Source organism: Rhincodon typus, chromosome 27, assembly GCF_021869965.1.
Source record: "Rhincodon typus isolate 14 chromosome 27, sRhiTyp1.1, whole genome shotgun sequence".
Classification (NCBI taxonomy): Eukaryota; Metazoa; Chordata; class Chondrichthyes; order Orectolobiformes; family Rhincodontidae; genus Rhincodon; species Rhincodon typus.
Window position 1 is genome coordinate 8,685,311 of NC_063358.1, and position 27,778 is coordinate 8,713,088.

The window sequence follows — 27,778 nt, forward strand, 5'->3', positions numbered from 1 at the left end:
ACTTTTTCTGATGAAGGGTCTAGGCCCGAAACGTCAGCCTTTCTGCTCCTATGATGCTGCTTGGCCTGCTGTGTTCATCCAGCCCTGCACCTTGTTGTCTCAGATTCTCCAGCATCTGCAGTTCCTACTATCTATACAGGGCAAGGTTTTTTTTACACAGTGGGTGGTAGATGCCTGGAATGTGCTGCCAGGAGAGGTATAAAAGCAGATAAGATAACAATGTTTAAAAGACATTTAGACAGATGCGTGAACAGGCATGGAACATCGGGATACAGGCCACATGCAGGCAGGTGGGTTTCGTTTAGAATGGAATCATGGTTGGCATGGAAGACATTGTGGACCAAAGGGCCTGTTCCTGTGCTGTGCAGCTCTATGTTCTAGGGTGATGGTCCCATGTGACTGCTGCCTTTGTAGAAGTCACTGGTTTGAAAGTTGCTGGGCAAGACTGAAACAAAGTAGGGAATTCTGTGCAACTGTCAGGTAACATACTTTATTTTAAACATCTGAAATGCCTACATTATACAAAGCCAATAAGACTTAGGTTCCAAAATACAAACACTGATTGATTTGAGTTAAGCGTATTTTGACTAGAAGGCAAGAGTCAGTTCATCCTTCAAGGACACTGCTTGGGGTTTGGAACAGGGGCCATTTACTTGATTTATTTAATGGCCCCGGTTGGCATGTGAAGAGTCATCAGACTGAGATACTGTAAAATGCTATCTGAAATCAAAATGCTCGAAAAATACAGCAGGTATTTGTAGAGAAAGTAGCAGATTAACATTTCAGGTCCATGGCTTTTCAACAGAAGTGGAGAAAGATGTAATGTTGCAAGTTTTAAACAAGTGAACTGGGCATTGAGGTGGGTGGGGTTTGAAGAGAAGAAACAATGAGAGAAGTCATGCAGGAAACTTTGTAATAGGGTTGAAAGCAAGAAACATTAAATGGTAGAAAGGTTCTCTCAGATTCTGCTTGACCTGCTGAATACTTCTAGCAATTCTGCTTTTATTTCTGATTTTCAGCATTTGCAGTATTTTGCTTCTGTAAAGAAACAAAAGTCATCTGTAGAGGGGTGAATGGCAGAATCATGACATGTACTATCAAAACACAAAAAAGAAAAAAAAAAATCAATAAAAGTCAATATTTGCAGAGAAAAAGGAAACAAACTGGGGCAGGTTCAAATTTAAAATTACTTAACATAAAGTTGTTGCTAGGCTGTTTTGTTTTTTAACAAATCAAAAGATAATGCCTTTTGAGAATACTTTGGCCTCCACTAAACATTGCAGGACACTAAGGACAGAAAGGTCATAGACAGAGCCAGTTGACCAGAAGCGAAGGTCATGCTTGCAGACTGCAGCAAATCCACAAACTGGTATCCAAACTGTGCTTTGTCTCCCCATTGTAGAGAGCGACCATAATAAGCAGCAAACAATGTGGTTGACTCTCAACTTCCCTCTGAAATGGCCTAGCAAGTTCAAGGGTAGCTAGGGATGGGCAACAAATGCTGGTCAGCCAGCAAAGCCCACATCCCAGGAGAGAGTTAAAAATATATATATTAAATTGAAATACTTACAAATAATTTACCTGGAACAAGCGTTTGTGGAATTGGATGGTCAAGGTAGGGGGTAGATTTTTTTTTAAATCAACCTGTTCAGAGATATTTTAATACACCTCTGGAACAGGTGGGATTGAACTCAGGCCTCCTGGCTCAGAAGCAGGTACACTATCACCACACCATAAGAGCTCATGCACTTGCATAGGAAGGAAAGAAAAAGGACTACAAAGGGAGACAGTTAGCACGCGAGGAAAAATCAGGATGAGCAAGTACTTTCAAAAGGAGGGGGAAGGAATATTTGTTGAAAAAGATCAATAAAAAAAAAGTTGCAGAAGTAGACTTGTTCCCCAACAAATAAAGCTGACCAGCGGCTCACTAAAGTTTAAACTTTGGAAAATCTCTGGAAGAATACTGAAGTATATACTTCATTAAAAATGCCGCATATTGTCTGTCAACATTTTTGGCCATCGACATTTACCAATATAAATTACCCGGTAGAGATTTATCATTCCAGTTTGTTGTATAAACTGGGCACACATAGGCACAGCTCTGTGCACAGGGAGGCCCAATGGAGCAAATTTCTAAAATTTCCCAATCTACCACCATGTTAAAAGAAGCTCATATTGTTCAAATGATTATGAGCAATGCCCCAAGCAATTTAATGGAAACTGTTAAAAGGGTAATTCTCTAAGTCATTTGAAAAGATCTGCACGTGGATAATTCAATTTCAAACTTATCAAAACTATTAGATATAAATCCATTCCCAGATGTTACTATTAATCAAAGCAATGTTCTTGACATTTCAGACACTGTAAAAGGTAGTGGTACATTAGAAGAACGAATAAACATCCCCCACAGCCAGCAGTATGAAATATATTCCCAATTAAATTCATAATGAAACAAATTCAATGAATAAACCATATACCTCGGTGTCTCGGTGCAAGACAATTTCCCAACAGGGAAACAGTGGCTATGAAAAGTTGTAACTTCCATGAACATGAGATGATCCAAAACCCTCTTGCCTATGTACCTGCACTGCTCACTTAACTACACTGGTTCCCAGTTATGCAATGTCTCAATTTTATTAATACTCATCTTTCTTTTCAAGTCCTTCAACTGCCTCACCCCTCCTGATCTCTGTTATCTCAGTTCCACAACCGCCTTCTTGCATGGGCACTTTCAATCCAGTCTCTTGAACATCCCTGTTTTTAACTACTCCATCAATGCCAACATTTTTAATGGCAGAAATATTCTTCCCTCTGTTAGGTCTTACCTAAGATTAAAATACTTAAAAGCTGTTCAACAAAAGAAGTTATGGAAGAATGAAAGCACAGAGCAGACTTTACCCTTCAGCTCTACAAATTCCTGGTTTGACATCTAGTGTCCTACAAGTAGTTCTGGGCACCTCACCTTGGGAAGAATATACTGGCCTTGGAGGGACTGCAACATAGATTTACTAGAATGACACTTGGACTTTGAGGATTGAATTACAGGGTGAAACTGAGGCTGTATTCCCTGAAATTTAAAAGGTTGGTGCTAAGTTGATTGAAGCTTCAAGATATTAAGGGAACACATAGGGTCGTTAAGATATACTTGTTTAAGGTAAAGGCAAAATCGTTGCCAAACCAAAGTGACAAGAGTTTTGGGCAGAGTTACAATACTTCTGGGTTACTATGGTCAAAACCACTTCACAGAAATGCAGAAGTCCAGTTACAACTAAATTAAACAACTTTTAAGTTTGAAATTAACACACATAGAATGACTGAAGAGCAGATAAAGATCTTATTTATTACACATTCCTGTATGCAATCCATTCAAAGTCGGTGCCCTTTACAATGTTACTTTTCGTAATCATGCAATTGGACATTCATGTTACCACGTCAGATGAACCTGAACATCAAATCTGTTTTCAGGGTGTCACATATGACAATTAACCAGAGGTTGTAGAACTATGTGAATTCAACTTTATTTCAAATTTTTAAAAAATCAGTGTATTGAATATGAGGTCTACATAAACTGCTGTGGGCATTCTGAACTTAAGCAAAGTTCATACTCAAAATTATATCACTGCATGAATCAGGTATAATAATTCCTTTGTTTATCATAGGTAACAGTCCAAATTTTATATTGGTGGCACTTAGCATGTCTTGAAGCAGTGTTGCTGACTTATACACTTGCTACTGCTGAAATCAGAACTGTTATCAATAGCAGGGATGCAACATATTTGTATTACAAGAAACACTTTAATAGATTAACACTGAGTTCCACAGCAGTTAAAACAGACAACAGGGAGCTTTAAATTAATATCCAAGAATAAGAACACACAAAGAGACAGCATTGGTATCGGTACGTCTTTTAATAGATTATGCTTATTGGTTAATGCAGCATGCACTTGATATTAAATCATGAAAATCCAATCTCAGGTATAAGCACAATAGGAAAGGAGTTTCCTAAAGAAGAGCTCAAGAAAGCAGAGAAACAACACTGACATACTGAAGTGCCACAAGTACTAAACGGGCTGATAACTTAATAAAATTTAATGACTGAACACTTGCACAATGGAATTGTAGGTTGCAGGCTCACAGATGTCCGGTCATGGCAAGGGTCTTGAATAAAATTTATAAACATGGTTGAGGGGAGAAAAAGGCATCTTCTGAATGGCAAGGTGTAACAATTGATGTTCTCCACACATCTGGTCTTTGCTTACTGACATATATATTAATAATTTTGGTGAAGGAATATATTCAAGTTCACAGATGACTAAATTAATTGATATGGATATGGTAACAGGAAGTTACAGGGAGACATAGATTAAATGAGTAGGCAAAATGATGACAAATAGAATGTAATGTGATAAATTAGGAGGCCGTCCACTTTGAATTTGAGAAATACATTTTTGTGTTGAACTGTGAAAAACTCAAGTGTTATGGAGGAGGAAAGGGATTCATGCACATGTATCACTAAAAGCTGGTGTACAGCTATACAAGTGCAAAACAAAAAGTGCTAAATGTCAGTGAGAATCTATCTTATGTTTTCTTATAGTTGTAACATTATCAGTTATTCAGAGTGCCACTGGTGCAGATCAGAAAGCAAGTTGCTTAGCTAGAGTTGCTGTTTGCTTTGAGGAGATCAGTGGGATTGATTTTTGTCTGGCTGTTTTGTTTTGTGCTTCTGTGAATAGATAGCAGGTATTTTGAGCAAAATCACTTGTTTTCCGAGAAAAAGATCTTTCTATATTTGTTAGCCAAATTACTGCACACAGACCAGAGGAAAATGATCCAATGATGCAAAAATTTTTGTACTTTGAAACAGATGAACTTCCTTACCACTGGAACTATGACCGGTTGTTTTGCCATTCCACCGTATGTTACTATAGTCCCTCCTTTCCTGCAATTAAAAGACACAAAGACTGTGTGTTGGCAACAAAAAATATATGAAAAATATACATTTCTAAACAAGCCTGTAATTAGTGAACAAAATAATATTATCATTGATAAGTACAGAATTTATAAAGTTTGCTGTTATTCACCAAATCAGTTGTTACTTTTTTGCTCCGTGTGTTCTCAACTCCATTGACCACTGGTTCCTATATTTCAAAGCTCAAATAGTCACAACTATTACGTGTTATGCTCCAGCAAGGGCACTTGCATTGTGCTACAACAATCAGTTTCAAGGGATCCATGTAAAATAAAATTTGAGCATTAAAAACTACAAGGATGAGAAGGTGAACTGTAGATAGTAATTGCAGTGATGCAATAGCGAACAATGGAATACACATAACAAAAAAAAACAGCTGGCATCAGTTTGGGTCAACGAATAAAAGTTTTAATACAAGAAAAAGGTCTCTGATAGGATCCCATTCACAAACTCATGAGCAACTCCTTATCAACATGCTTTTCAGGCTCATTTAAGAAGTATAGCTTTCAGGTGAACCCATTATAATTCCTTCTGCTGTAATTGGCATATCCTTAAATCAAAGTGGTAACCTTGTCTGCTGAAGTCTTGTTACTCACATTAAATGCCGCAAGATCTCTGTAGCACTTTTACCTCCAACACCATTCAATGCCAGAAGTGGTCTTGGGACTTCCTGTTTGTAGGAACAACAGGAAAAAAGATAATTTTTTTTTAAATGTGATGAGAAAATTATCTATGCAATCAATTTCAATTTGGACTGTAAGTTAACAAAGCCTATTGCCTACACAGTAGCTAGTTCACCTGCAAGTGGATATGTATTTAAGTTTCTCACATATCATACAAAAGCCTGAAAACACAAAGACCAGGCAGAAAGTCTTTGGACCCAATTAATTGATTTGTGCTTTAATTCCTGAGCCAATAATCCACAAATCCCAAAATGGAAGTGTTACAAACTGCTTTGCTCAATGAAAATAGTATCCTTTTTACAAGGTTCAAGAGAGCCATACAGCATGGAAACAGACCCTTCGGTGTAGCCAGTGCATGCCGAACTTAATTCCAAACTAAATTAGTCCCAACTCCCTGCACCTGGCCCATATACCTCAAAATCTTACCTATTCATACACTTATCCCAGTGTCTCTTAAATGTTGTAACCGTGCCCATATCCACCACTTCCTCTGGATGTTCATTCCACATGCAAACCACCTGCTATAAAAAAAATTTTGCTCCTCATGTCTTTTTAAACCTCTCTCCTCTCACCTTAAAAATCTGTGCCTTAGTTTTGAAATCCCCAGCCCAGGGAAAAGACACCTACCATTAACCCTATCTACACCCCTCATGATTTTATAAACCTCTATAAGGTCACCTCTCAACCTCCCACACTCCAGTGAAAAAAGTCCCAGCTTATCCAGTCTTTCTTTATAACTCAAACATTCCATACCTGCCAACATTTTGGTATAAGTCTTCTGAACCCTTTCCAGTTTAATAATATCCTTCCTATAACTGGACAACCAGAACTAGACACAGTACTCCAGAAGAGGCCTCACCAAAGTCCTGTAAAACTTCAACATGATTTCCCAACTCCTAAACTCAAAGGACTAAGCAATGAAGGCAAGTGTGTAAATGCCTTTTTAACCACCCTGTCTATATGTGACACAAACTTCAAAGAATTATATACCTGAAACTCTAGGTCCCTCTGTTCTACAACACTACCCAAGACCCTATCGTTAATTATACAAGTCCTACCTCATTTGTTGCACCAATATGCAATACCTTGCATTTATCGAGATTGAACTCCATCTGCCATTTTTCAGCTCATTGACCCATTTGATCAATATCCCAAATTGCAAGCATTTTCCCAGTAAATGAGAAAATCTTATGCTGAAATTGTAAACTGCTACATTTAAATTCTGACATATGCATTAGAGAATGAAACTTTGAGAGAAATGTACCATCCATAAAACATTCACTGATTTGCAAAACTTCTGCTTAATCATTATTATTACATTGCATATAATCTTACATCATAGAAACTGGTAATTTGTCCTGTGGTGCTCACACTCTATGTGAACCTGCTCAATCTTCCTCACCACATGGTGATCAACATATCCTTCTGATTTCTTCCTCCCTCATCTACTTAGCTAAACCCTTATGCACTTACTGTTACGTAGTTGTGTAGAGTGTGTGGCTCCTTTAAGAGATAAAGTGCTTTCCAAGCTGAGAGATTTATACAGAGAAAAACAGCATCTATATGTAGCTGAACCAGTACAACCAGTTCGGAAATTGAAACATGTATCAATTGGCTGTGTGATTGGAAACGTTAGGCTAGTTTTGATGTTTGGCAACTAGCTGGAATCAGCCAATTAATTTAAACCAAGCACTTAGTGATGGAAAGCCAGGTGAATGTAAATCTGATGGTTTTGACAACCTCGGACCTATGCTATTGTAATAAAATTGATATGTCATCCAAGGTATGTAAGAAGGTTTTTGAAAATTGGTGTGAGAGCGAACCACCATTTGAAAAATAAGCACCTAGCTCTCACAAGAAATCACTAAGCTCTCTAAGAAAGAACCATCTTATCCATAAAAGGTACCACAGCACTTCTAGCTAAGAGTCTTCATTGAGAAAACATCCCTGACAGCAGGATCAGATGAAGAAAGGCGGTTATGACTTGAGAACAGCAGAAGAAAGGCGATTATGACTGGACAGACAGTGTAGAAAGCAGTGCATTCCAGAAGACACATTCTGTGTGGACTTTGAGAGACTTAAGGTTTAAATTGTTTATTTTTTTCTTACTACTTGGATTATACAAGTAGGACTTATGTTTATTGGAATGGAGTAGCAGTAGAACTTTTTTTCTTTATTCATTCACAGGATGAGGGCATTGCTGGCCAGGCAGCATTTATTGCCCATCCTTAATTGCCCAGAGGGCAGTTAAGAGTCAACCATATTGCTGTGGGTCTGGAGTCACATCTAGACCAGACCAGGTAAGGTCGACAGTTTCCCTCCCGAAAAGACGTTAGTGAACCAGATGTGTTTTTCTTGACAACCGACACTGGATTCATGGCCATCATTAGACTCTTTAATTCCACATATTTGTTCAGTTAGGGAATAGCTGGGAGTTGGAGGTGGGATGGGGAATTGTTTGGTTTGTTAGTAGTTCTGTTAATTTGTTCACTGTTAGGGTCAAATAAATAAATTGTTACTTGTTACTTATAAAATGAATATCAGGGAATTTCTTTCATTTGACCTCCCCTTCTCTGCAACACTTATGCCCTTTTGCTCACCTACTCCAGGTAGTAACAAGTTACATATTCTCATTAAGTTTCCCCTAATTTCCTTACAGGATTTATTTAGTAAAAATTTAACAATAATTTAATAATTAAATACATTAGATTATTAAATAGATTACAAGGATATATGTAATATTTACTAAGTATTTATTATGTCTCTTCTTTTGGACTACTCGCTCCTCACTCCTACCAAGTTCTGTCCTTCTGTCCTACCAAGTTCCCTCAATTTTGAATACCTCTAAGAAATTAAGTTTCAAGAAGGACTAGAAAGTGGAAGTATTAAACAGCAGCTTTATTATCGAGGTGTTCGCTCTACAGGCAGCAAGCTTAAACAGAGCTTCCAGCAGTCATGATTCCTTCACATGATTGGACTCTTAAACTGTCAAGTATCATCTAGGTAACACTGGATTAGTTCTAATCAACTTAAAATCTGATCCATGCACAGTAACACGTACAGATGAGATTCCAAATGGAAGTCTCTTGTATTTGAATAGTCCATTGTGTGTTACAATTGTCAAGTATTTCTGTGACTCAGGATCTACATTCATCTGGAGATAGGCTCAACTAAGGTCAGTTTTATTGAAAAGCTGACCTCTAGCTAGTCCAGCAATAGGTCTTAGATTAAAGGATACTGCTCAGCACACAATACCGGATTAATAGTGACATTAAAATCACCACAGGTGCATATCGATCTAACTTTCTTCATCTTCTATATGATAGACATGGCCTAATCACTCATGGATTGAAGGACTTCTGTCTTAACCAGCCTCTCTAATTCTGCCTTGATTTCTGGTCTGATTACATAAGGCACTGATTCAGTCTTGCAACATTTTGCTTGATTTTCGATCTTGATTTTCAATTTGACAAAGATTTTTCCCATGCTTCCCACATGCTCACTGAAAATAATGGCATGTTTCTTTAGAAGTTGTGACAGATCAGTCTAAGAATCTGACAAGTGATTTACTTCAGCCCACTTGAGTTTGATTTTCACCAACTACATTCTTCCAATAAAACTGAAAAATTTCCTTTGATAACGTAAAAGGTCACAATCTTTAACTATTGAACTGAAAATTCACATTGATACAACCCATTAAAAGGTACAATGCATACATAGTTAGTGCAATGTGAATTAGCTGCTTCTGACACACACTCTCAGGTATAGTGTCACAGGACAGAAAGCCAGACAGAATTAGCCTCCCTATCCCTGTATTTATAATACCGTAAAATTGAAACAACTGGGTAGTCTAATTAATGTCTATGATTTAAATCGAATCTTCTTTGAACATTTCCCCACTCATTCACAGACAGACACAGTTAAGTGATAAATTTAAAGAAAAATAAAAGAGATGTAACTAGCTAGCTCACTTAAGCAGTTTCAACTAGGTGTAGTACCACAGGCATGTGGGTTTGTATCTTGTTTGACTTATGACAACACCAGTCAATGCAAATAGCTTCCAGTAGGCTCTGAGGAATATTATTCACTTATTTCTTATACGTGGGGCTATATTCTGCAAACTTCAATAAAACGATAACAGGAGGACAACTGGAGAGCAAGCAAAACTTCCTCCAGCAGCTTTTACAGCTACAGCTTCTCTGTCTAAAAACACAATTCAGACTTTGGTTTCTTTCTTATTTTGTCAACATTCTTTGTTAGACTGTTCAGTGCCAGCCTCCTTTCAACATCCAAGCATTTTCCAGCCTTTGAGCATAATGCATCTTTAGAGGCGAAACATCTACAGTACTCTTTAAACAAAAATGAACCTGCATTTAATCTCCCAGGAAAAGTTCCACAAACAAATATCAGTTTGTTTGATCTTTCCAAAAAACAGGCTGCTGCTCAAAGACCAGGACTAATCTTCACTGCTCATAGTTCTGACCAAAAATGAGAAAAATAAAAATGAAGGTTCAGTTCTGAGAAGGTAACTTTTTTTAAACATGGTCCGTCAATCATTTTTCTTGAAGCAGTGGGTCAAAACAGCATATCCAAGAAATCAAGTGAGCTAGTGATCTAAGCTGAATGACAAGACAAGCTACCCGGTAAAATATTTGATCAGGTGGTTATTAAGTTAAGCCCTTCCAATCATCAGGAAGTGGTCAGAGGTCAGAAACAGGTTCACTTCAGAACAAAAGGTCCATGACAGCAGAGGTGCTGTTCAGCAGCCTCAAAGTAGTCAACATCAGATAAAAGTCAGCACGTTTCCCTATCTGTGGTCTGCCTACGTTGTCTGAAGTCTATTTACAGCAATGACTTCTGGAGCCGGAAGTCAATGCCATGATTGACTTGGCAACACTGATTGCCGCGAAACAGATGCCTGCATGCATAGTTTAGAGGTTGCCTGTTAAGTTATGTATTTGGCAGGAAGAGGAGGAACTGATTTTATTTCAAAGAGAATGACAGCACGAAGCTACAGAGAGATCTGATAAATCACAAAAAAACTAGCGTACATGTTCGGCACGTAATAGAGTCACAGAGATGTACAGCACGGAAACAGATCCTTCAGTCCAACTCATCTATGCCGACCAGATATCCTAAATATATCAAGTCCCAATTGCCAGCATTTGGCGCATACCCTTCTAAAACCTTTCTATGCATGTACCTGTCCAGATGCCTTTTAAATGCTGTAATTGTAGCAGCCTCCACCACCTCCTCTGGCAGCTCATTCCATACATGCACCACCTTCTATGTTTAAAAGGTTGCCCCTTAGGTTCCTTTTAAATCTTTTCCTTCTCATCTTAAACCTATGCCCTTTAGTTTTGGACTCCCCCACCCCAGGGAAAAGACCTTGTCTATTTACCCTATCCAGGCCCCTCATGATTTTAGAAACCTCTGTAAGGTTACCTCTCAGCATCCAATGCTCCAGGGAAAATAGCCCCAACCTATTCAGCCTTTCCCTATAGCTGAAACCCTCCAGCCCTGGCAATTCTTGTAAATCTTTTCTGAACCCTTTTAAGTTTCACAACATCCTTCCTAAAGCAGGGAGACCAGAATTGCATGCACTATTCCAAAAGTGATCTAACCAATGCCCTGTACAGCCGCAACATGACCTCCCAACTCCTACACTCAATGCACTGACCAATAAAGGCAAGCATACCAAAATAGTTAAGGCAAATGGAAGTTGACCTATATTTCAAAAGGGAGAGGAGTCTAAAAATAAGGAGACAACACAGCAGGTCAGGCAGCATCAGAGGAGCAGGAAAGTTGATGTTTCTGGTGCTCTGATGCTGCTTGATCTGCTGTGTTCCTCCAGCTCCACACTGTGTTGTCTCTGACTCCAGCATCTACAGTTCTTCCTATCTCCTAAAAATAAGGAGGTTATGCCAAAACTGTACAAGGCCCTGATTAGGCTACAACTGGAAAACGAAGAACAGTTTTGGGCCTCTTGTTGTAGCAAAGATATATTTACATGGCAGTCTATAAGACCATAAGATATAGGAGCAGAATTATGCCATTCAGCCTATCAAGACTCCTCTGCCATTTGATCATGGCTGACATGAACAAAGAACAACACAGCACAGGAACAGGTCCTTCAGCCCTCCAAGCCTGCACTGACACATTTTGCCCTTCCATAATAAAACTGCCTTCACTTACAGGATCTGTAGATCTGAAGAAGGGTCCCAATCTGAAACATTAACTTTCCTACTTCTCTGATGATGCCTGGCCTGCTGTGTTCCTCCAGCTCCACGCTGTGTTATCTCTGACTCCAGCATCGGCAATTCTTACTATCTGTATCCCTCTATTCCCTGCCTATTCATGCTTCTTGAATGCTGCTATTGTTTCTGCTTCCAACACCTCCTCTGGCAACATATTCCATGCACACTCCACCCTATGTTTCTCAACCCCATTCGCCTGCCTTCTCCCCACCACCCTTGATCCCTTTACTAATCAAGAACCTATTTTCCTGTCTTAAGTACAGTCAATGCCTTGGAGTCCACAGCCTTCTGCATCAAAGAGTTCCACAGATTAACCATCCTTTGGCTGAAGAAATTTTTCCTCATCTCCGTTCTAAAGGGTTGTTCCTGGGTCCTATGTAAATTTCAATCAGATCTCTCCTCATCCTTCTAAACTCCATTGAGTACAGATCTGGAGTCCTCAATCATGCCTCATTCAACAAGCCCTTCAATCCAGGATCACTTCTGTAAACCTCGTCTGGACCGGGTTCAAGGCCACTACATCCTTCTTTAGACTGAGGGCCCAAAACTGTTCACAATATTCCAAATGTGGTCTAACCAGAGGCTTACACAGCCCTCGGCAGTACATCTGTGCTTTTTATAGTATAGCCCTCTTGAAATGAATGCTAATATTGCATTTGTCTTCCTAACTGCTGACTGAAACTGCATATTAACCTTTAGAGAATCGTGAGTTTGTACTCAAGTCTTTTTCTGCTTCAGATTTCCAAAGCTTTTCTCTATTTGGAAAATAATCTACACTTCTATTCTTCTTACTAAAGTGCACAACCTCACACTTTCCCTACTCACCTAGACAGTCCACATCAGTCTGCAGCCTTTCCACTTCCTTAACATGACGTGTCCCTCCACCTACCTTTGCATTATCTGCAAACTAAGCAAAAATTCCCTCAGTTCCTTTATTCAGATTGTTAATATATAACAGGAATAGTTGAGGTTCCCAACATGGAACTCCACTAGTCACTGTTGTCATCCTGAAAAGGCTCTTTTATCACCACTCTCTTCCTTCTGTCAGTCAATGAATCCTCTATCCTTGCCAGTGCCTTGCCCCTAATACAATGGGCTCTTATCTTAATTAGCAGCTCTTGTGCAGCACATTCTCAAAAGCCTTCTGGAAATCCAAATAGATTACATCCATTGGCTCTCCTTTGACTAATTTCTGTGTTACCTTGAAGAGTTCTATCAGATTTGTTAGGCATGATCTCTTCTTGACAAAGCTGTGCTGACTCAGCCCGATTTTACCAAGTAAGTACCAAGTACTTCCAAGTAAGCCACAATCTCATCCTTAATAATGGACTCTAAAAGTCTTACCAATGACAGAGTTTCCTGTCTTCTGCTTCCTTTCCTTCTTAAACAGGGGTGTTACACTAGCTATTTTCCAGTCTTCTGGGACCTCTTTAACTTTAGTGATTCTTGCAAGATCACTGCCAATGCCTCTACAACTTCCTTAGCCATCTCTTTCAGAAATTTGGGGGTAGTCCATCTGGTCTGGGTGGTATATCTATCTTCAGACCTTTAAGCTTCCCTAGCAGCTTCTCTTTAGTGACAGCCACTGCACTCACATCTGACCCCTGACTTTTGAAGTTCTGGTATGCTGCTGGAGTCTTCCACCGTGAGAATTGCCAGACGAAGTAGCAGATGCAGGTACAGTTACAACATTTAGAAGATATTTGGACAAGTATGCGAATAGGAAAGGTTTAGAGATTATGGACCAAATGCAGGCATATGGGACCAGTTTAGAAAGCCTGGTCATTTTGGGCGACTTGGACTGAAGCGTCTATTTCCATGCTGTGTGACTCTACGACTGAATCAAAGTACCTATTCAGTTCGTCCACCATTTCTTTGTTCCCTATTCCTAGCTTCTTCAGCCTTATTTTCCAGTAATCCAATGTCTGCTGTTGCCTCTCTGTTCAATCTTCTATATCTTAAAAAGTTTCAATCTTCAGAGGATGGGGTAGCCGGTGTACAGGCAGATAGAGCAAGCAGAGAATCTGTGAGGAAGAATAAGCAGTTGACAGGGCAAAGTTGCAGTCAGTGCGACGGGTTAAGGTGTGTCTATTTTAATGCAAGAAGTGTCAGGAATAAGGGTGATGAACTTAGAGCATGGATCACTACTTGGAACTACGATGTTGTGGCCATTACGGAGACTTGGATAACACAAGCGCAGGAATGGTTGCTGGATGTTCTGGGGTATATATGCTTCAAAAGAAATAGAGAGAGAGGTAAAAGAGGTGGGGGAGTGGCATTGCTAATCAGGGATGGTATCACAGCTGCAGAAAGGGAGGTCATGGAGGAGGGTTTCTCCACTGAGTCAGTATGGGTGGAAGTCAGAAACAGGAAAGCAGCAATCACTTTATTGGGAGTTTTCTATAGACCTCCTAATAGCAACAGAGACACTGAGGAACAGATTGGGAGACAGATTGTGGAAAGGTGCAGAAGTAATAGGGTTGTTATCATGGGTGACTTCAACTTCCCTTACAAAGACTGGAACGTCCTAAGTGCAAATAGTTTGGATGGAGCAGATTTTGTCAGGTGTGTCCAGGAAGGATTTCTGACTCAATATGTAGATAGGCCGACTAGATGGGAGGCCATATTGGATTTGGCGCTTGGCAACGAACCAGGCCAGATGTCAGATCTCTCCGTGGGAGAGCATTTTGGTGATAGTGATCACAACTTCCTGACCTTTACTATAAGTCATGGAGAGGGATAGGAGCAGACAGTATGGGAAAGTATTTAATTGGGGGAGGGGGAATTACAATGCTATTAGGCAAGAACTGCGGAGCATAAATTGGGATCAGATGTTCTCAGGGAAATGCACGATAGAAATGTGGAGGTTGTTTAGGGAGCAGTTGCTACAAGTACTGCAGAAGTTTGTCCCACTGAGGCAAGGAAGGGATGGTAAGGTGAAGGAACCTTGGATGACAAGACATGTGGAACATCTAGTCAAGAGAAATAAGGAAGCTTACTTAGGTTGAGGAAGCAAGGATTGGACAGGGCTCTAGAGGTTTACAAGGCAGCCAGGAAGGAACTGAGGGATAGACTTAGAAGAGCTAGAAGGGGGTTTGAGAAAACTTTGGTGGGTAGGATCAAGGTAAACTCCAAGGCGTTCTATGCTTATGTGAGGAACAAGGGGATGGCAGAGTGAGGGTAGGGCCAATCAGGGATAGTGGAGGGAACATGTGCGCCAAGTCAGAGGAGGTAGGGGAGGTCCTTAATGAATACTTTGCTTCAGTATTCAGCAGTGAGAGGGACCTTGATGTTTATGAGGACAGCATGAAACAGGCAGATATGCTTGAACACGTTGATGTTAGGAAGGAGGATGTGGTAGAAATTTTGAAAAACATGAGGATAGATAAGTCCCCTGGGCCAGACGGGATAAACCCAAGGTTTCTACGGGAAGCGAGGGATGACATTGCTGCCCCTTTGGCGATAATCTTTGCATCCTCACTGTCCACTGGAGTACTACCAGATGATTGGAGGGTGGCAAATATCATTCCCTTGGTCAAGAAAGGGAGTAGGGATAATCCTGGGAATTACAGACTGGTCAGTCTTACTTCTGTGGTGGGCAAATTATTGAACAGGATTCTGGGAGATAGTATTTATAATTATTTCGAAAAGCACAGTTTGATCAGAAATAATCAGCATAGCTTTGTGAGGGGCAGGTCATGCCTCACAAGCCTTATTGAATTCTTTGAGGATGTGACAAAACACATTGATGAAGGCAGAGCAGTGGATGTGGCGTATATGGATTTTAGCAAGGCATTTGATAAGGTTCCACATGGTAGGGTCATTCAGAAAGTAAGGAGGCATGGGATTTAGGGAAATTTGGCTGTCTGGATACAAAACTGGCTGTCCAACAGAAGAGAGGGTGGTAGTAGGTGGAAAGTATTCAGACTGGAGCTCGGTGACCAGTGGTGTTCCGTTGGGATCTGTTCTGGGACCTCTGCTCTTTGTGATCTTCCTAAATGACTCGATGAGGAAGTGGAAGGGTGTGTTAGTAAGTTTGCCGATGACACAAAGGTTGGTGGAGTTGTGGATGACATGGAGGGCTGTTGTAGGTTGCAATAGGACATTGACAGAATGCAGAGCTGGGCAAAGAAGTGGCAGATGGAATTCAACACAGAAAAGTATGAAGTGATTCATTTTGGAAGGTTGAATTTGAATGCAGAATACAGGGTTAATGGCAGGATTCTTGGTAGTGTGGAGGAACAGAGGGATCTTGGGGTCTATGTCCATAGATCCCTCAAAGTTGCTACCCAAATTGATAGGGTTGTAAAGAAGGCATATGGTGTGTTGACTTTCATTGGCAGGGGGATTGAGTTTAAGAGCCGCGAGGTTATGTTGCAGCTCTATAAAACCCTGGTTAGACCACACTTGGAATACTGTGGTTAGTCTGGTCACCTCATTCGAGGAAGGACATGGAAGCTTTAGAGAGGGTGCAGAGGAGATTTACCAGGATGCTGCCTGGACTGGAGGGCAGGTTTTATGAAGGAAGGTTGGGGTAGCTAGAGCTTTTTTCATTGGAGTGAAGAAGGATGAGAGGTGACTTGATAAAGGTGTACAAAATGATGAGAGGCATAGATAGAGTGGATAATCAGAGACATTTTCCCAAGGCGGAAATTACTATTACGAGGGGGCATAATTTTCAGGTGATTGGAGGCAGGTATAGGGGAGATGTCAGAGGTAGAATCTTTACACAGAGAGTGGTGGGCGTGTGGAATGTGCTGCCGGTAGTGGAGTCAGATACTTTAGAGACTTTTAAGCGGCTCTTGGATAGGTACATGAAGGATAGTAAAATGTAGGGTACGCAGGGTAGATTGATCTTAGTAGGATAATAGGTCAGCCCAACATCGTGGGCCGAAGGGCCTGTACTGTACTGTTCTATATTCTATGTTCTATGTTTTATATTACTTGCTAGCTTACCCTGATTTCATCTTCATTCACCTTAATGCTTTTTTTAAAAAATTATCCTCTGCTGGCTTTAAAATCCACTAATCTTCACCACATTGTATGCTTTTTCTTTTGCTTTTATGCTGTTCCCAACTTTCCTAGTCAGCCATGGTTGCTTCATCCTCCCCTTAGTGCATTTCTTCTTCCTCAAGATGAATTTCGGCTGTACCTCCTAAATAACTCCCAGAAACTCCAGCTATTGCTGCTCCATTGTCTTCCATGCTAGGGTCTTCTTCCATTCAAGGCTGGGCAGCTCCTCCCTCATGTCTTTGTAGTTACCATTACTCAACTGTAACACTGTTACATCTGATTCCAGCTTCTCACTCAAACTGCAGGGTGATTTCTATATTATGGTCACTGTCCCCTAGGGGGTTCCTTCATCTTCAGCTCACTCGTCAAGTCTGCCTCATTACTCATCAAATCCAGAATTGCCTGTTCCCTAGTGGGTTCTATCACAAGCTGCTCCAAAATATCATCGCATCGACATTTCACAAATTCCTTTTCTTGAGATCCGCTACCAAACCGATTTTCCAAGTCCACCTGCATGTTGAAGTACCCCATGATTATTGTAATGGTGCGTTTCTATCCAACAGAGGGCAGCAGACAGATGTCACTAAGGAGCATTCTGGGAGACGTCGGCTCAGTCACCATGGCTGATCAGCGTACCACAGAAGAACCCAGTGTCAGGGAATGGTAAGCCCCAAATATTACATTATGGTAGTGTTTCCATTTTCCCTCCTCCACTAACCAAAGAAGTAGGAGAGAGAGAGATTGAGTGAGGCTATTAGAAACTTTGTTGTTGCCTGGAGGTACTTCGTCTGTTTGTAAAGATTGCATTGTAATTTAAGTAACCAGTTAATTAGAAATTACCGACAAAATATTTTGAGGGTCTGCTGTGTGGTGGAATTGCTGCTGGTTGGTATAAGTGCAGGCTAAAGTGAATACCAGGCTTCAGGGAGAAAGGTGAGCAAGGTAAAGGGAAGGCATGATTCTTTTTTCTTTCATAGGGTAAAGGGGCAGAGATGTGCTCCTCTAGCCAGATGCGGGAGATCGGGGAGCAGTCTAGTGTCCCTGATGCCTACGTCTACAGGAAGTGAGAGTGGCTGCAGCTCCTCACAGATCGCAAAGATTGGTTGGTGATCTGATTTCTTTATTGTCACTTGTACCTAAGTACAGTAAAAAGCTGTGTTTATGAGCAGTACAAGCAAGGGAATACAGATCATAGGGTGATAAAGCAACTTAAGACTTAATTACATGGTACAGGACATGCGCTAGACAAGATCAACATTGGCAAGATCAGCATTATTCGAAGTTACAGAGTCCATTCATCAGTCTAATAATAGCCAGGAAGAAGCTGTTCCTGAACCTGCTGGAACGTGTGTTCAAGCTTCTGTAGCTTCTGCCTGACAAAGAGCTTGTAGGAGAGTATTACCAGGGTGCAGTGGGTCTTTGATGAGGTTGGCAGCCTTTCCATGGGATTGTGCCGTGTAAATGGAATCCATGGATGGGAGGTTGGCTTCCGTGACAGTCTGGGCTGTGCACACATAATCTTCTGTGGGTTCTTATGGTCCTGGGCACAGCAATTGCCATACCAGACTGTTATGCACCTAGACAAGTTTATTTTCAATTAGGGATCTGTAAAAGTTGGTAACGGTCATGGACATACCAAATTTCCAGAAGCACCTGAGGAAGAAGACTCATCGTTGTACATTCTTGACCGTCACATCTACGTGGGAGGTCCACGACAGATAATCCTGCTGCAGCTGTCAAACACACCTGAGGAGCATACAGGGGGGCAGAGAGTGTGGTGGATGCTAATTATGGGGAGATAGTCACAACGCAGGAGTCTCCTGTCGCTATTCCTCTCTCTAACAGGTATATGTCTTGGATACTGTTGGGGATAGGAGGGGAAATAGCCTCTCAGGGGAGTTCAACAGCAGCAGCCAAGCCTGTAGCACTACAACTAGCTTTGCTGTAGAGCAGAGTCAGCCAAAGTCCAAATGAGCAATAGTGGTAGGAGACTGGCTAGTTAAGGGCATAGACAAGCATTTCCGTGCTGTGTTTGAGACTCCAGAATGGTATGTTGCCTCCCTGGTGCCAGGGTCAAAGATGCCCGAGTGGTTGCATGAGGAGGGTGAGCAGCCGCAGGTTGTTGAGCACATTTGTACCAACGTCATAGGTAGAAAGATCGATGAGGTCCTACACAGTAAGTCCAGGGAGTTAGGAAAGAGGGTGAAAAGCAGGACCTCATGGGTAGTAATCTCTGGGTTACTACCAGTGCTAACTGCTAGTGAGGCAAGGAATAGAAAAATAGACAGATGAATGCATGGCTAAGGAGCTGGCACAGGGGGCAGGGTTTCAGGTTCTTGGATCATTGGGACCACTCTGCGAGAGGGGAGATCTGTACAAGAAGGATGGGTTGCATCTAAACTGGAGGTGAGCCAATATCCTCGCAGGGAGGTTTGTTAGTGCTCCTCATGAGAGTTTAAGTTAGAATGGCAGGGGCCTGAGAACAAGAGCACAGGTCAGCAAGTAGAGGGATTGCGGGGAAATTAGATGTTAGGACCAGTAAGTCAGAAACGAAGGACAGGCAGGGACTGGTAAAACAACACGATGGTACTAATGGGTTGAAATGCATTTATTTCAACGCAAGGAGTCTAATAGGTTAGACAAATGAACTTAAAGCCTGCAACCATACATGGGACTACGATGTTGTGGCCATTACAAAGATTTGGTTGAGAGAGGGGCAGGACTGACTGCTCAACATTCCAGGATTTCATCGTTTTAGACAAGTTAGAGAGGAAAGTAAAAAGTTGGAACAGTTGTATTACTAATCAGGGAGAATGTCACATCTGCACTCAGAGGGGGCATACTGGAGGGCTCATCCACTGAGGCAAAATGGGTAGAGCTCAAAAATAAGATGGATGCAATCACTCCAATAAGATTATATTTTATGCCCCCCTCAAAAGCCACCGACACAAAGGAACAAATATGTATGCGGATTATGAAAAGATGCAGTAACAACAGGGTTGACATAGTGGATGACTTTAACTTCCCCAGTATTGACGGAGACTCCCTTAGAGCAAAGGGTTTAGATGGGGCAGAATTTGTTAGGTGCATCCAAGAGAGTTTCTTGAAACAGTATGTGGAAAATCTAACCACAGGAGGGACCATACTTGTCTTTATATTGGCTAATGAGCCAGTCAGGTGACTGACCTTTCAGTGGAAGAGCATTTTGGAAACAGTGATCACAACTCCTTAACTTTTAAGATAGCTATAAATAAGGATAAGGCAAGAGCTTGGAGGAAGGTACTAAATTGGGGGAGGGCAAATTACGTCAGTATTAGGCAGGAGCTAGGGAGTATTAAGAGTTCCTCCCAATTATCAGGCAAGTTTGACATGTGGGAGTTGTTTAAAGACCTTTTGATTAGAGTTCAGGACTGGCATGTTCCAGAAAGGAGGAAGGACAAGGATGACCCTTGGATAACGAGGAAGGTTGTGAATTTAGGCAAAAGGAAAAAAGCAGCATATGTAAGGTTTAGGAAGCTAAAATCAGACAGGGCCCGTGAGGAATAAAAAGAAAGCAGGAAAGAACTCAAGCAGGAATTTAGGAGAGCAAGAAGGGGCCATGAAATAAGCTTGGCAAGTCAGGTTAAAGAGAATCCCAAGACATTCTATGCATACATTAAAAACAAGAGGATAACCAGGGAGAAAGTGGGATCACTCAAGGAAGGAACCTGTGCTTGGAAGCAGAGGATGTGGGTGAGATCCTAAATGAGTACTCCACGTTGTTATACACTTAGGAGGGAGAAATGGAGGATAGTAAGATTAGTGTGCAGCATGCAGATATGCTAGGGCATTTTCAATCAAGAAAGAGATGGTGTTAAGTCTCTTGAAGAGCATTAAGGTGAATGAGTCCCCAGGGCCTGCTAGTATCTACCCCAGGTTATTGAGAGAGGCAAGAGAGGAGATTATTGAGGCTTTGACTGAGATCTTCATATCCTTGCTAGCCGCTGGAGTAGTCGCAGAGGACTGGTGAGTATGTTGTTTTCTGTTCAAGAAGGGAAATCAGGATAATCCAGGAAACTATAGACTGGTGAATCTCACACTGGCGGTTGGGAAGCTCTTGGACAGAATTCTTAGGAATAGGATTTATGTGCATTTGGAAAGGCATGGCCTAATTAGGGACAGTCAGATTTGCTTTGTGTGCAGAAGGTCACGTCTTACTAACTTGACTGAAATTTTCAAGAAGGTGATCGATGAGGGTAGAACAGTTGATGTTGTCTACATGGATTTTATTAAGGTTTTTGACAAGATGGTAGGTTCATCCAGAAGACTAAGATGCATGGGATCCAGAGTGACTTGCCTTGCCAATAGAAAGTAGAGGGTAGTGGTGGAAGAGACAACAAGGTGCAGAGCTGGATGAACACAGCAGGCCAAGCAGCATCATAGGAGCAGAAAGGCTGACATTTCGGGCCTAGACCCTTCATCAGTGGTGGAAGGGTGTTTTTCTGACTGGAGGTCCGTGACTAGTGATGTTCTGCAGGGATCTGTACTAGGACCTTTGCTGTTTGTGATATATATAAATGACTTGGATGAAAATGTAGATGGCTGGGTTCATAAGTTTGCACGCAACTCAAAGATAAGTAGAGTTGTGGATAGCGTAGAAGGTTGTCAAAGGATACAGCGAGATAGAGATCAGTTGCAGATTTGAGTACAGAAAAAGGTAAATATGAGGATGTTGCACTTTGGGGGATCAAACATTAAGTAAAAGTAGACAGTTAATGGCAGGACCCTGAACAGCACTGATGGTACAGAGGTACTTCGGGGTTCAAGTCCATACCTCCCTGAAAGTGGATAGGGTGGTAATGAAGGCATATGGCATGCTTGCCTTTATTAGTTGAGGAATTGAGTACAGGAGTCAGGATGAGATATTGCAGTTTATGAGACTTTAAGTATGGCCTAACCAAAGTATTGTACTTAATTCTGGTTGCCATATTACATGAACAATGTGGAAGCTTTAGATAGGTTGCATAAGAGGTTGACCAGGATGCTGCCTAGATTAGGAGGTTTGAGCTATAAGGAGAGGCTAGAAAAACTCAGGTTGTTTTCTCTAAAATGACAGAGGCTGAGGGGAGACTTGATAGAAGTCTGCAAAATTATGAGATGCGTAAATAGGGTTGATGGTTGGAATCTTCTTCTCAGAGTTGAAATGTCTAATACTAAGGGGCATGCATTTAAGGTGAGGGGAGTAAGTTCAAAGGAGATGTGAGCGGCAAGCTTTTTTACGCAGAGATTGGTAGGAGTCTGGAAAGCGCTGACAGAGGTGTTGATTGGGGCATTTAAGGGACTTTTAGATAAGCACATGAATATGCAAAAAAATGGACAGATATAGGCCAAGGGCCCCTTCCTGTGCTGTACTGTTCTATGTTCTATCTCCTGATTTATTTTCTTCCCAATATCCTGACTATTGCTAGAGAACTGTACATAACTTCCATCAGGTTCCTTTTTTGCCTTTTGTGGTTCCTCAACTCCACCCACACAGATTCTATGCCTACTGACTCTGTATCACTTTTTGTTATTGATTTAATTTCATTTCTTACAATGAAGGCAAACCCGCTGTCCACCTGCTGTCCTTTTGATAGGATGCATATCTTTGGATATTTAGTTTCCAGCCCTGAAACCCTTGCAGTCATGTTTCTGTGATATCCACACTGTACCTGTCAATTTCAATTGGCGCTATAGCTCAATTACTTTGTTTCATTTACTACAAACATTTAAGTACGATACCTTCAGTCCTGATTGACTGCCCCCCTTCTTATACCCTTATCTGAAGTTAGATTCCTGAGCCTTTCCATATTCTCTGTCCTATTATTTGTTCTGGAAATCTTAATAACCTCCGCTGAGCCCTCCCCACTCTAACTTTTTCTATGCAAATAAACCCAGTCCACAAAAGTTGCACCAGTCTGTTACTGGATATGGAAAGATTGCCTCATGAGAAGAGATTGAGCAGTTCGAGTCTGAACTCACCATAGTTTACAAGAATGGGGCGACCTTATTGAAACTTACAAGATTCTTAGGGGACTTGACAAGGTAGATGCAGAAACTGTTTCCCCTCTTTGGAGTGACCAGGACCAGAGGACATATTCCCAGAGCAAGAGGTCACACATTTAAGAAAGAGACAAGGAAGAATTTCTTCTCTCAGATGCAGTTAATCTTTGGAATTCCTTACCACAGAGGGTATTAAGCATATTCAGTGCAGAGGTAGACAAATTTTTAATCAGTAAGGTGATCAATCATTATGGGGAGAAGGCAGGAAAGTGGAGTTGAGAATCAGCCATGAAGTCATTAAATGGCAGAGCAAATTTGATGGGCTGACTAGTTCCATTCCTATGTCTTATGGTCTTTTTTATTTATATTTTATATACATGACAGCACTTTTTGGGTCGTAGACTTACATTCTTTTGTTAAAAATACATTGGCAGCCTTGTGTGATTGTGTTCAGTCAGTGACCACTGCAGGAACCAAATTATAAAACAAAACTTAAGGTTGATCAAGCCTAGTTCCACTCCTGGATTGGACTTGTCCAGTATTACCACGAGCGAGGAGCAACACACTATCATTACAAAAGAAGGGTGGCAAGGTTAAAACCAGCATCCACAAGCAGTACAAAACTTGATGACAGGAAAACTTCTTAAAATTATAATCCAGGACAAAATTAACACTAACTTGGACAAACATTGACTAATTAAATAAAGCCAGCATGAACTTGTGAAAGGGAAATTGTGCTTAGACAGAGAGAACTAATGTGGTTGATGTAGTGCACATAGTGATAATGATTTAGTGCCACACAATAGGCATGCCAGCAAAGGTGATGCTGAAAGAATGAAAGGGTCAGTGGCAACATGGAGATGGAACCAAGTAGATATGAATCATTGAATCCCTACAGTGTGTAAACAGGCCATTTAGCCCAATAAGTCCATACTGACCCTCCTAAGGGTATCCCACTCAGACCCACACCTCTACCCTATCCCTGTAACCCTGCATTTCCCCATGGCTAATCCACCTAGCCTGCACATCCATGGACACTATGGGGAATTCAGCATGGCCAATCCACCTAATCTGCACATCTTTCAACTATGGGAGGAAATTGGAGCACTCAGAGGAAACACACAGGGAGAACATGCAAACTCAACTCAGTCACTCGAGGTGGAATTGAACAAGAGTCCATGTGAGGTAAGCTAACCACTAAGCCACCATGCCTGTTCGGTTAACAAGGTGTGGAGCTGGTCAGGCAGCATCAGAGGAGCAGGAAAGCTGACGTTTCGGGTCTGGACACTTCTTCAGAAATCACCTTGAAACTGATATCTATTTCAAGCCCACTGACTCCCACAGCTACCTAGACTACACCTCCTCTCCTGTAAGAATGCGACGCCTTATTCCCAATTCCTCTGCCTCCGTCGCATCTGCTCCCAAGGTGAGGTGTTCCAAGGACCGCAATTCCACCCCCCAGTGTAGGCTCGGAGACCACTTTGTGGAGCACCTACCAGCACAAACGACAACACCTACTAGTCGCGAATCACTTTACCTCCCCCTCCCACTCCCTGGACGACATGTCCATCCTAGGCCTCCTCCAGTGTCACAACAATGCCACCTGGAAACTGGAGGAGCAGCACCTCAAATTCCGCCTTGGAACCCTACAACCCAATGGTCTCAATGTGGACTTTACTAGCTTCAAAATCTCCCCACTCCAACCTCATCCCAAGACCAGCACCTCCCTCTCATCCCTGCCTCCCTGACCTGTCTGTCTTCTCTCCCACCTACCTGCTCCACTATCCACCTTTTATCACCGCTCCCCCCCAAGTCTCTATTTATTTCAGAGCCCCCTTCCCCTCCCCCATTTCTGAAGAAAGATCCAGACCCGAAACGTCAGCTTTCCTGCTCCTCTGATGCTGCCTGGGCTGCTGTGTTTCTCCAGCTCCACACCTAGTTATCTCAGACTCCAGCATCAGCAGTTCCTACTATCTCTGTGTCTGTTCGGTTGCTTTTCTAATTGGAGGGAGGGTTATCAAGCAAGGTTCTCCAGGGGTTGATACTAGGATCACTGATTGTGTTGATTTATGCCTAGACTTGGATATACAGAGTATAATTTCAAAATTTGCAGGTGTCATGAAGCTTGAGAGTTTGTGAACTGTGAACAAGATAGTGATATACTTCAAGAGGTCATGGTTTGTGGTTTGGGTGGACACAAGACAGATGAAACTTAACATAGGAAAGTATGAAGTAATACAATTTGGTAGCAAGAATGAGTGGCAACAAAACAAAGGCTGCAGTTCTAAAGGGGATGCAGGAACAGAAATTTCAGGCACATATATACTAGTCATAGAAAGTGGTTAAAATAACATGGAGAAATTTTATAGAGTTATAGAGTGTGGAAACCGACCCTTTGGTCCAACTAGTCCACACTGACCATGTTCCCAAACCAAACCAGTCCCACTTGCCTGCATTTGGCCCATATCCCTCCAAACCTCTTCTGTTCATGTACTTATCCAAATGTCTTTTAAATGTTGTAACTGTACCTGCAACCACCACTTCCTTTGGCAATTCATTCCACATACAAACCACTCTGTAATAAAAAGATGCCTCTCATGTCCTTTTTAAATCTTTCTCCTCTCACCTTAAAAATATGCCCCCTAATTTTGAACTCCCCTGCCCTTGGGAAAAGACCCATGCTATTCACCTTATCTATGACCCTTGTGATTTTATTAACCGCTATAAGGTCCAGTGAAAAAGGTCCCAGCCTATCCAGACCCTCTTTATAACTCAAACATTCCATTCCCAACAACTTTCTGGGAAATCTTTTCTGAACTCTCTGCAATTTAATAGTATATTTCCTATAGCAGGATGATCATATTAGTTAGGTGAGTAAACAAAAAAAATGGAAGATGGAATATAGCACGAGAACAAGTGAGGTTTCGCAAATGGGAGAGGAGTTGATTATTACCTAAATGAAGCAAGTGCAGAAAGCTGCAGTACAGAGGGATTTGGGTCTCCTCGTGCACCAATTACAAGAAGCTCGCATACTAGTTCAGCAGGTAATAGGGAAGACGAATGGATGTTAACCCTTATTTCAAAGGGAATGGAGTATCAAAATATGTAAGTATTGCAAAAACTACACAAGATAGCAGACAAACCACATATAGAACACTGAACAGTTTTGCTCCCATTATCTAGGGAAGATTTAACTTAAGATTAAGAATAAGGTTATCATTACAAAGGAAAGATATACTGGCACTTGAGGCAGTGAGAGAAAGCTTGCTAGACTGGTCCCAGGTATGGAGAATTTTCTTATGAGAAAAAGGTTAAGTTGGTTGGACATGCACACATTGGAGTTTAGAAGAAGGTGAGGCAACCTTATTCAAACATGTAGGATTCTTAGAGAGCTTAGCAGAGCACATGCTAAGAGGTTGTTTCCACTGTGGGAATCTAGAATCAAAAGGAAAAATCTGCAAAGGGTTTGGAATTTAACAGAGTTGAGGTCGAATTTCTTATCCTGGAGGATAGTGAATCTGTGGTATTCTGTGCCACAGAGGGCTGTTGATTAAGAACATTCAAGACCGCAACAGACAGATTTTTAGAAGTAAGAGAATCAACTGTTATGGATAAAGAGCAGGAAAGTGCAGTCGAGGATTATCAGATCAGCCATGATTTCATTAAATGGCAGACCGGACATGATGACTGAATGGCTTCCTTCTGATCTGACACCTTATGGTAAGAATGTGAAAATTCACTTCCTCTATTCCTAAGAATTTGCGTAGAAAACTAGAAGGTTGCAACACCAAGACTGGCAGTGGAAATAGCTGACAATTATATGCTTGTCAAAAATCTAACTTTTTTCCATTACCCTTGCAAACTTGAGAAGCACAAAAAGGTGGATCAGCAAAAGGCAGGCAAATAGCAGAGAAGGGACAGCTGGGAAAGCTGCAGTATCTTTTCCTCAGGCTAGAAAAGAAAGTGCAGAGGGTAGAAATGTTGCCCATAGAAATAAGTATTTTTGTAGTCACAAGGTGGGACACCTTCATGCAAATTGCTGAAAGTTGCAAGCATGGGATTTATCAGGATACAATATCTGTGCAGAGAATGGAGTCCTGACAATATAACATACTGAGTTGTAGCATGGACACATAACTAAGATATGTCAGAGTTACAAAAAACACTTGTCAAAAAGGAAATGCAACTCTTTATGCCTTGAATGAGGCATGTAAATTTAAAGTCATGCTCAGAGGTACCGGAGCTTCTCAAACCTTTTTGCTCACAAAAAGCACAACTTTTCCACCAGAGTGTGACATAAATGCCAAAGTTTGAGCAAATACTATTAGCAGGCAATAAATACCCACACTTTTACATTGGCTGCACCTGTAATGTGACCCAATGTCCGTAACAGTAACTGTGGGTTGTCTATTGTTTACACATAAATAGAGTTAACATACTCCTAGGGAAGGATTTGGCAACAAAGGTTGTAGCTACTCCAGCACTAATGGAAAGGCCATGTGCAGTCAAGAGCAATCACAGAAAAAAAATCTCAGGAATTGTTCCTTCATGCAGAGTGACTCAAGCAATGACTGACAAATTTATACATTGGAAAGTAAAAGAAAAATGAGGAAATTCATTAAACCTTTAATAAACTCCAGTTTGGTCTTAATTAGAGGATTATATCCAATTTAGTGCAGTGGACTTTAGGAGAACTGTGAAGTATTTCAAGAAGGCACAACAAAGATTTATGAGAATGATTCCATGGACGAGGAACATGAGTTACGTGGATAGATTGGAAAAGCTGTGGTTGCTTTTCTTAGAGAAGAGAAAGTTGAGAAGCGATCTGATAGAGG

General features: G+C 41.3%; 1 protein-coding gene across 3 annotated transcripts in view; it reads right to left on the minus strand.

Moving 5' to 3' along the window:
- Positions 1–27,778, minus strand: part of mecr (mitochondrial trans-2-enoyl-CoA reductase) — a 108,125-nt gene that overhangs the window by 16,383 nt on the left and 63,964 nt on the right. For all 3 annotated transcript variants that reach the window (XM_048612880.1, XM_048612878.1, XM_048612879.1), the window contains 2 exons: positions 5,566–5,639; positions 4,879–4,939 (listed from right to left, as the gene is read on the minus strand). In XM_048612880.1, the coding sequence (XP_048468837.1) occupies positions 4,879–4,939; positions 5,566–5,639 (135 nt within the window). The remainder of the gene's footprint in view (positions 1–4,878; positions 4,940–5,565; positions 5,640–27,778) is intronic.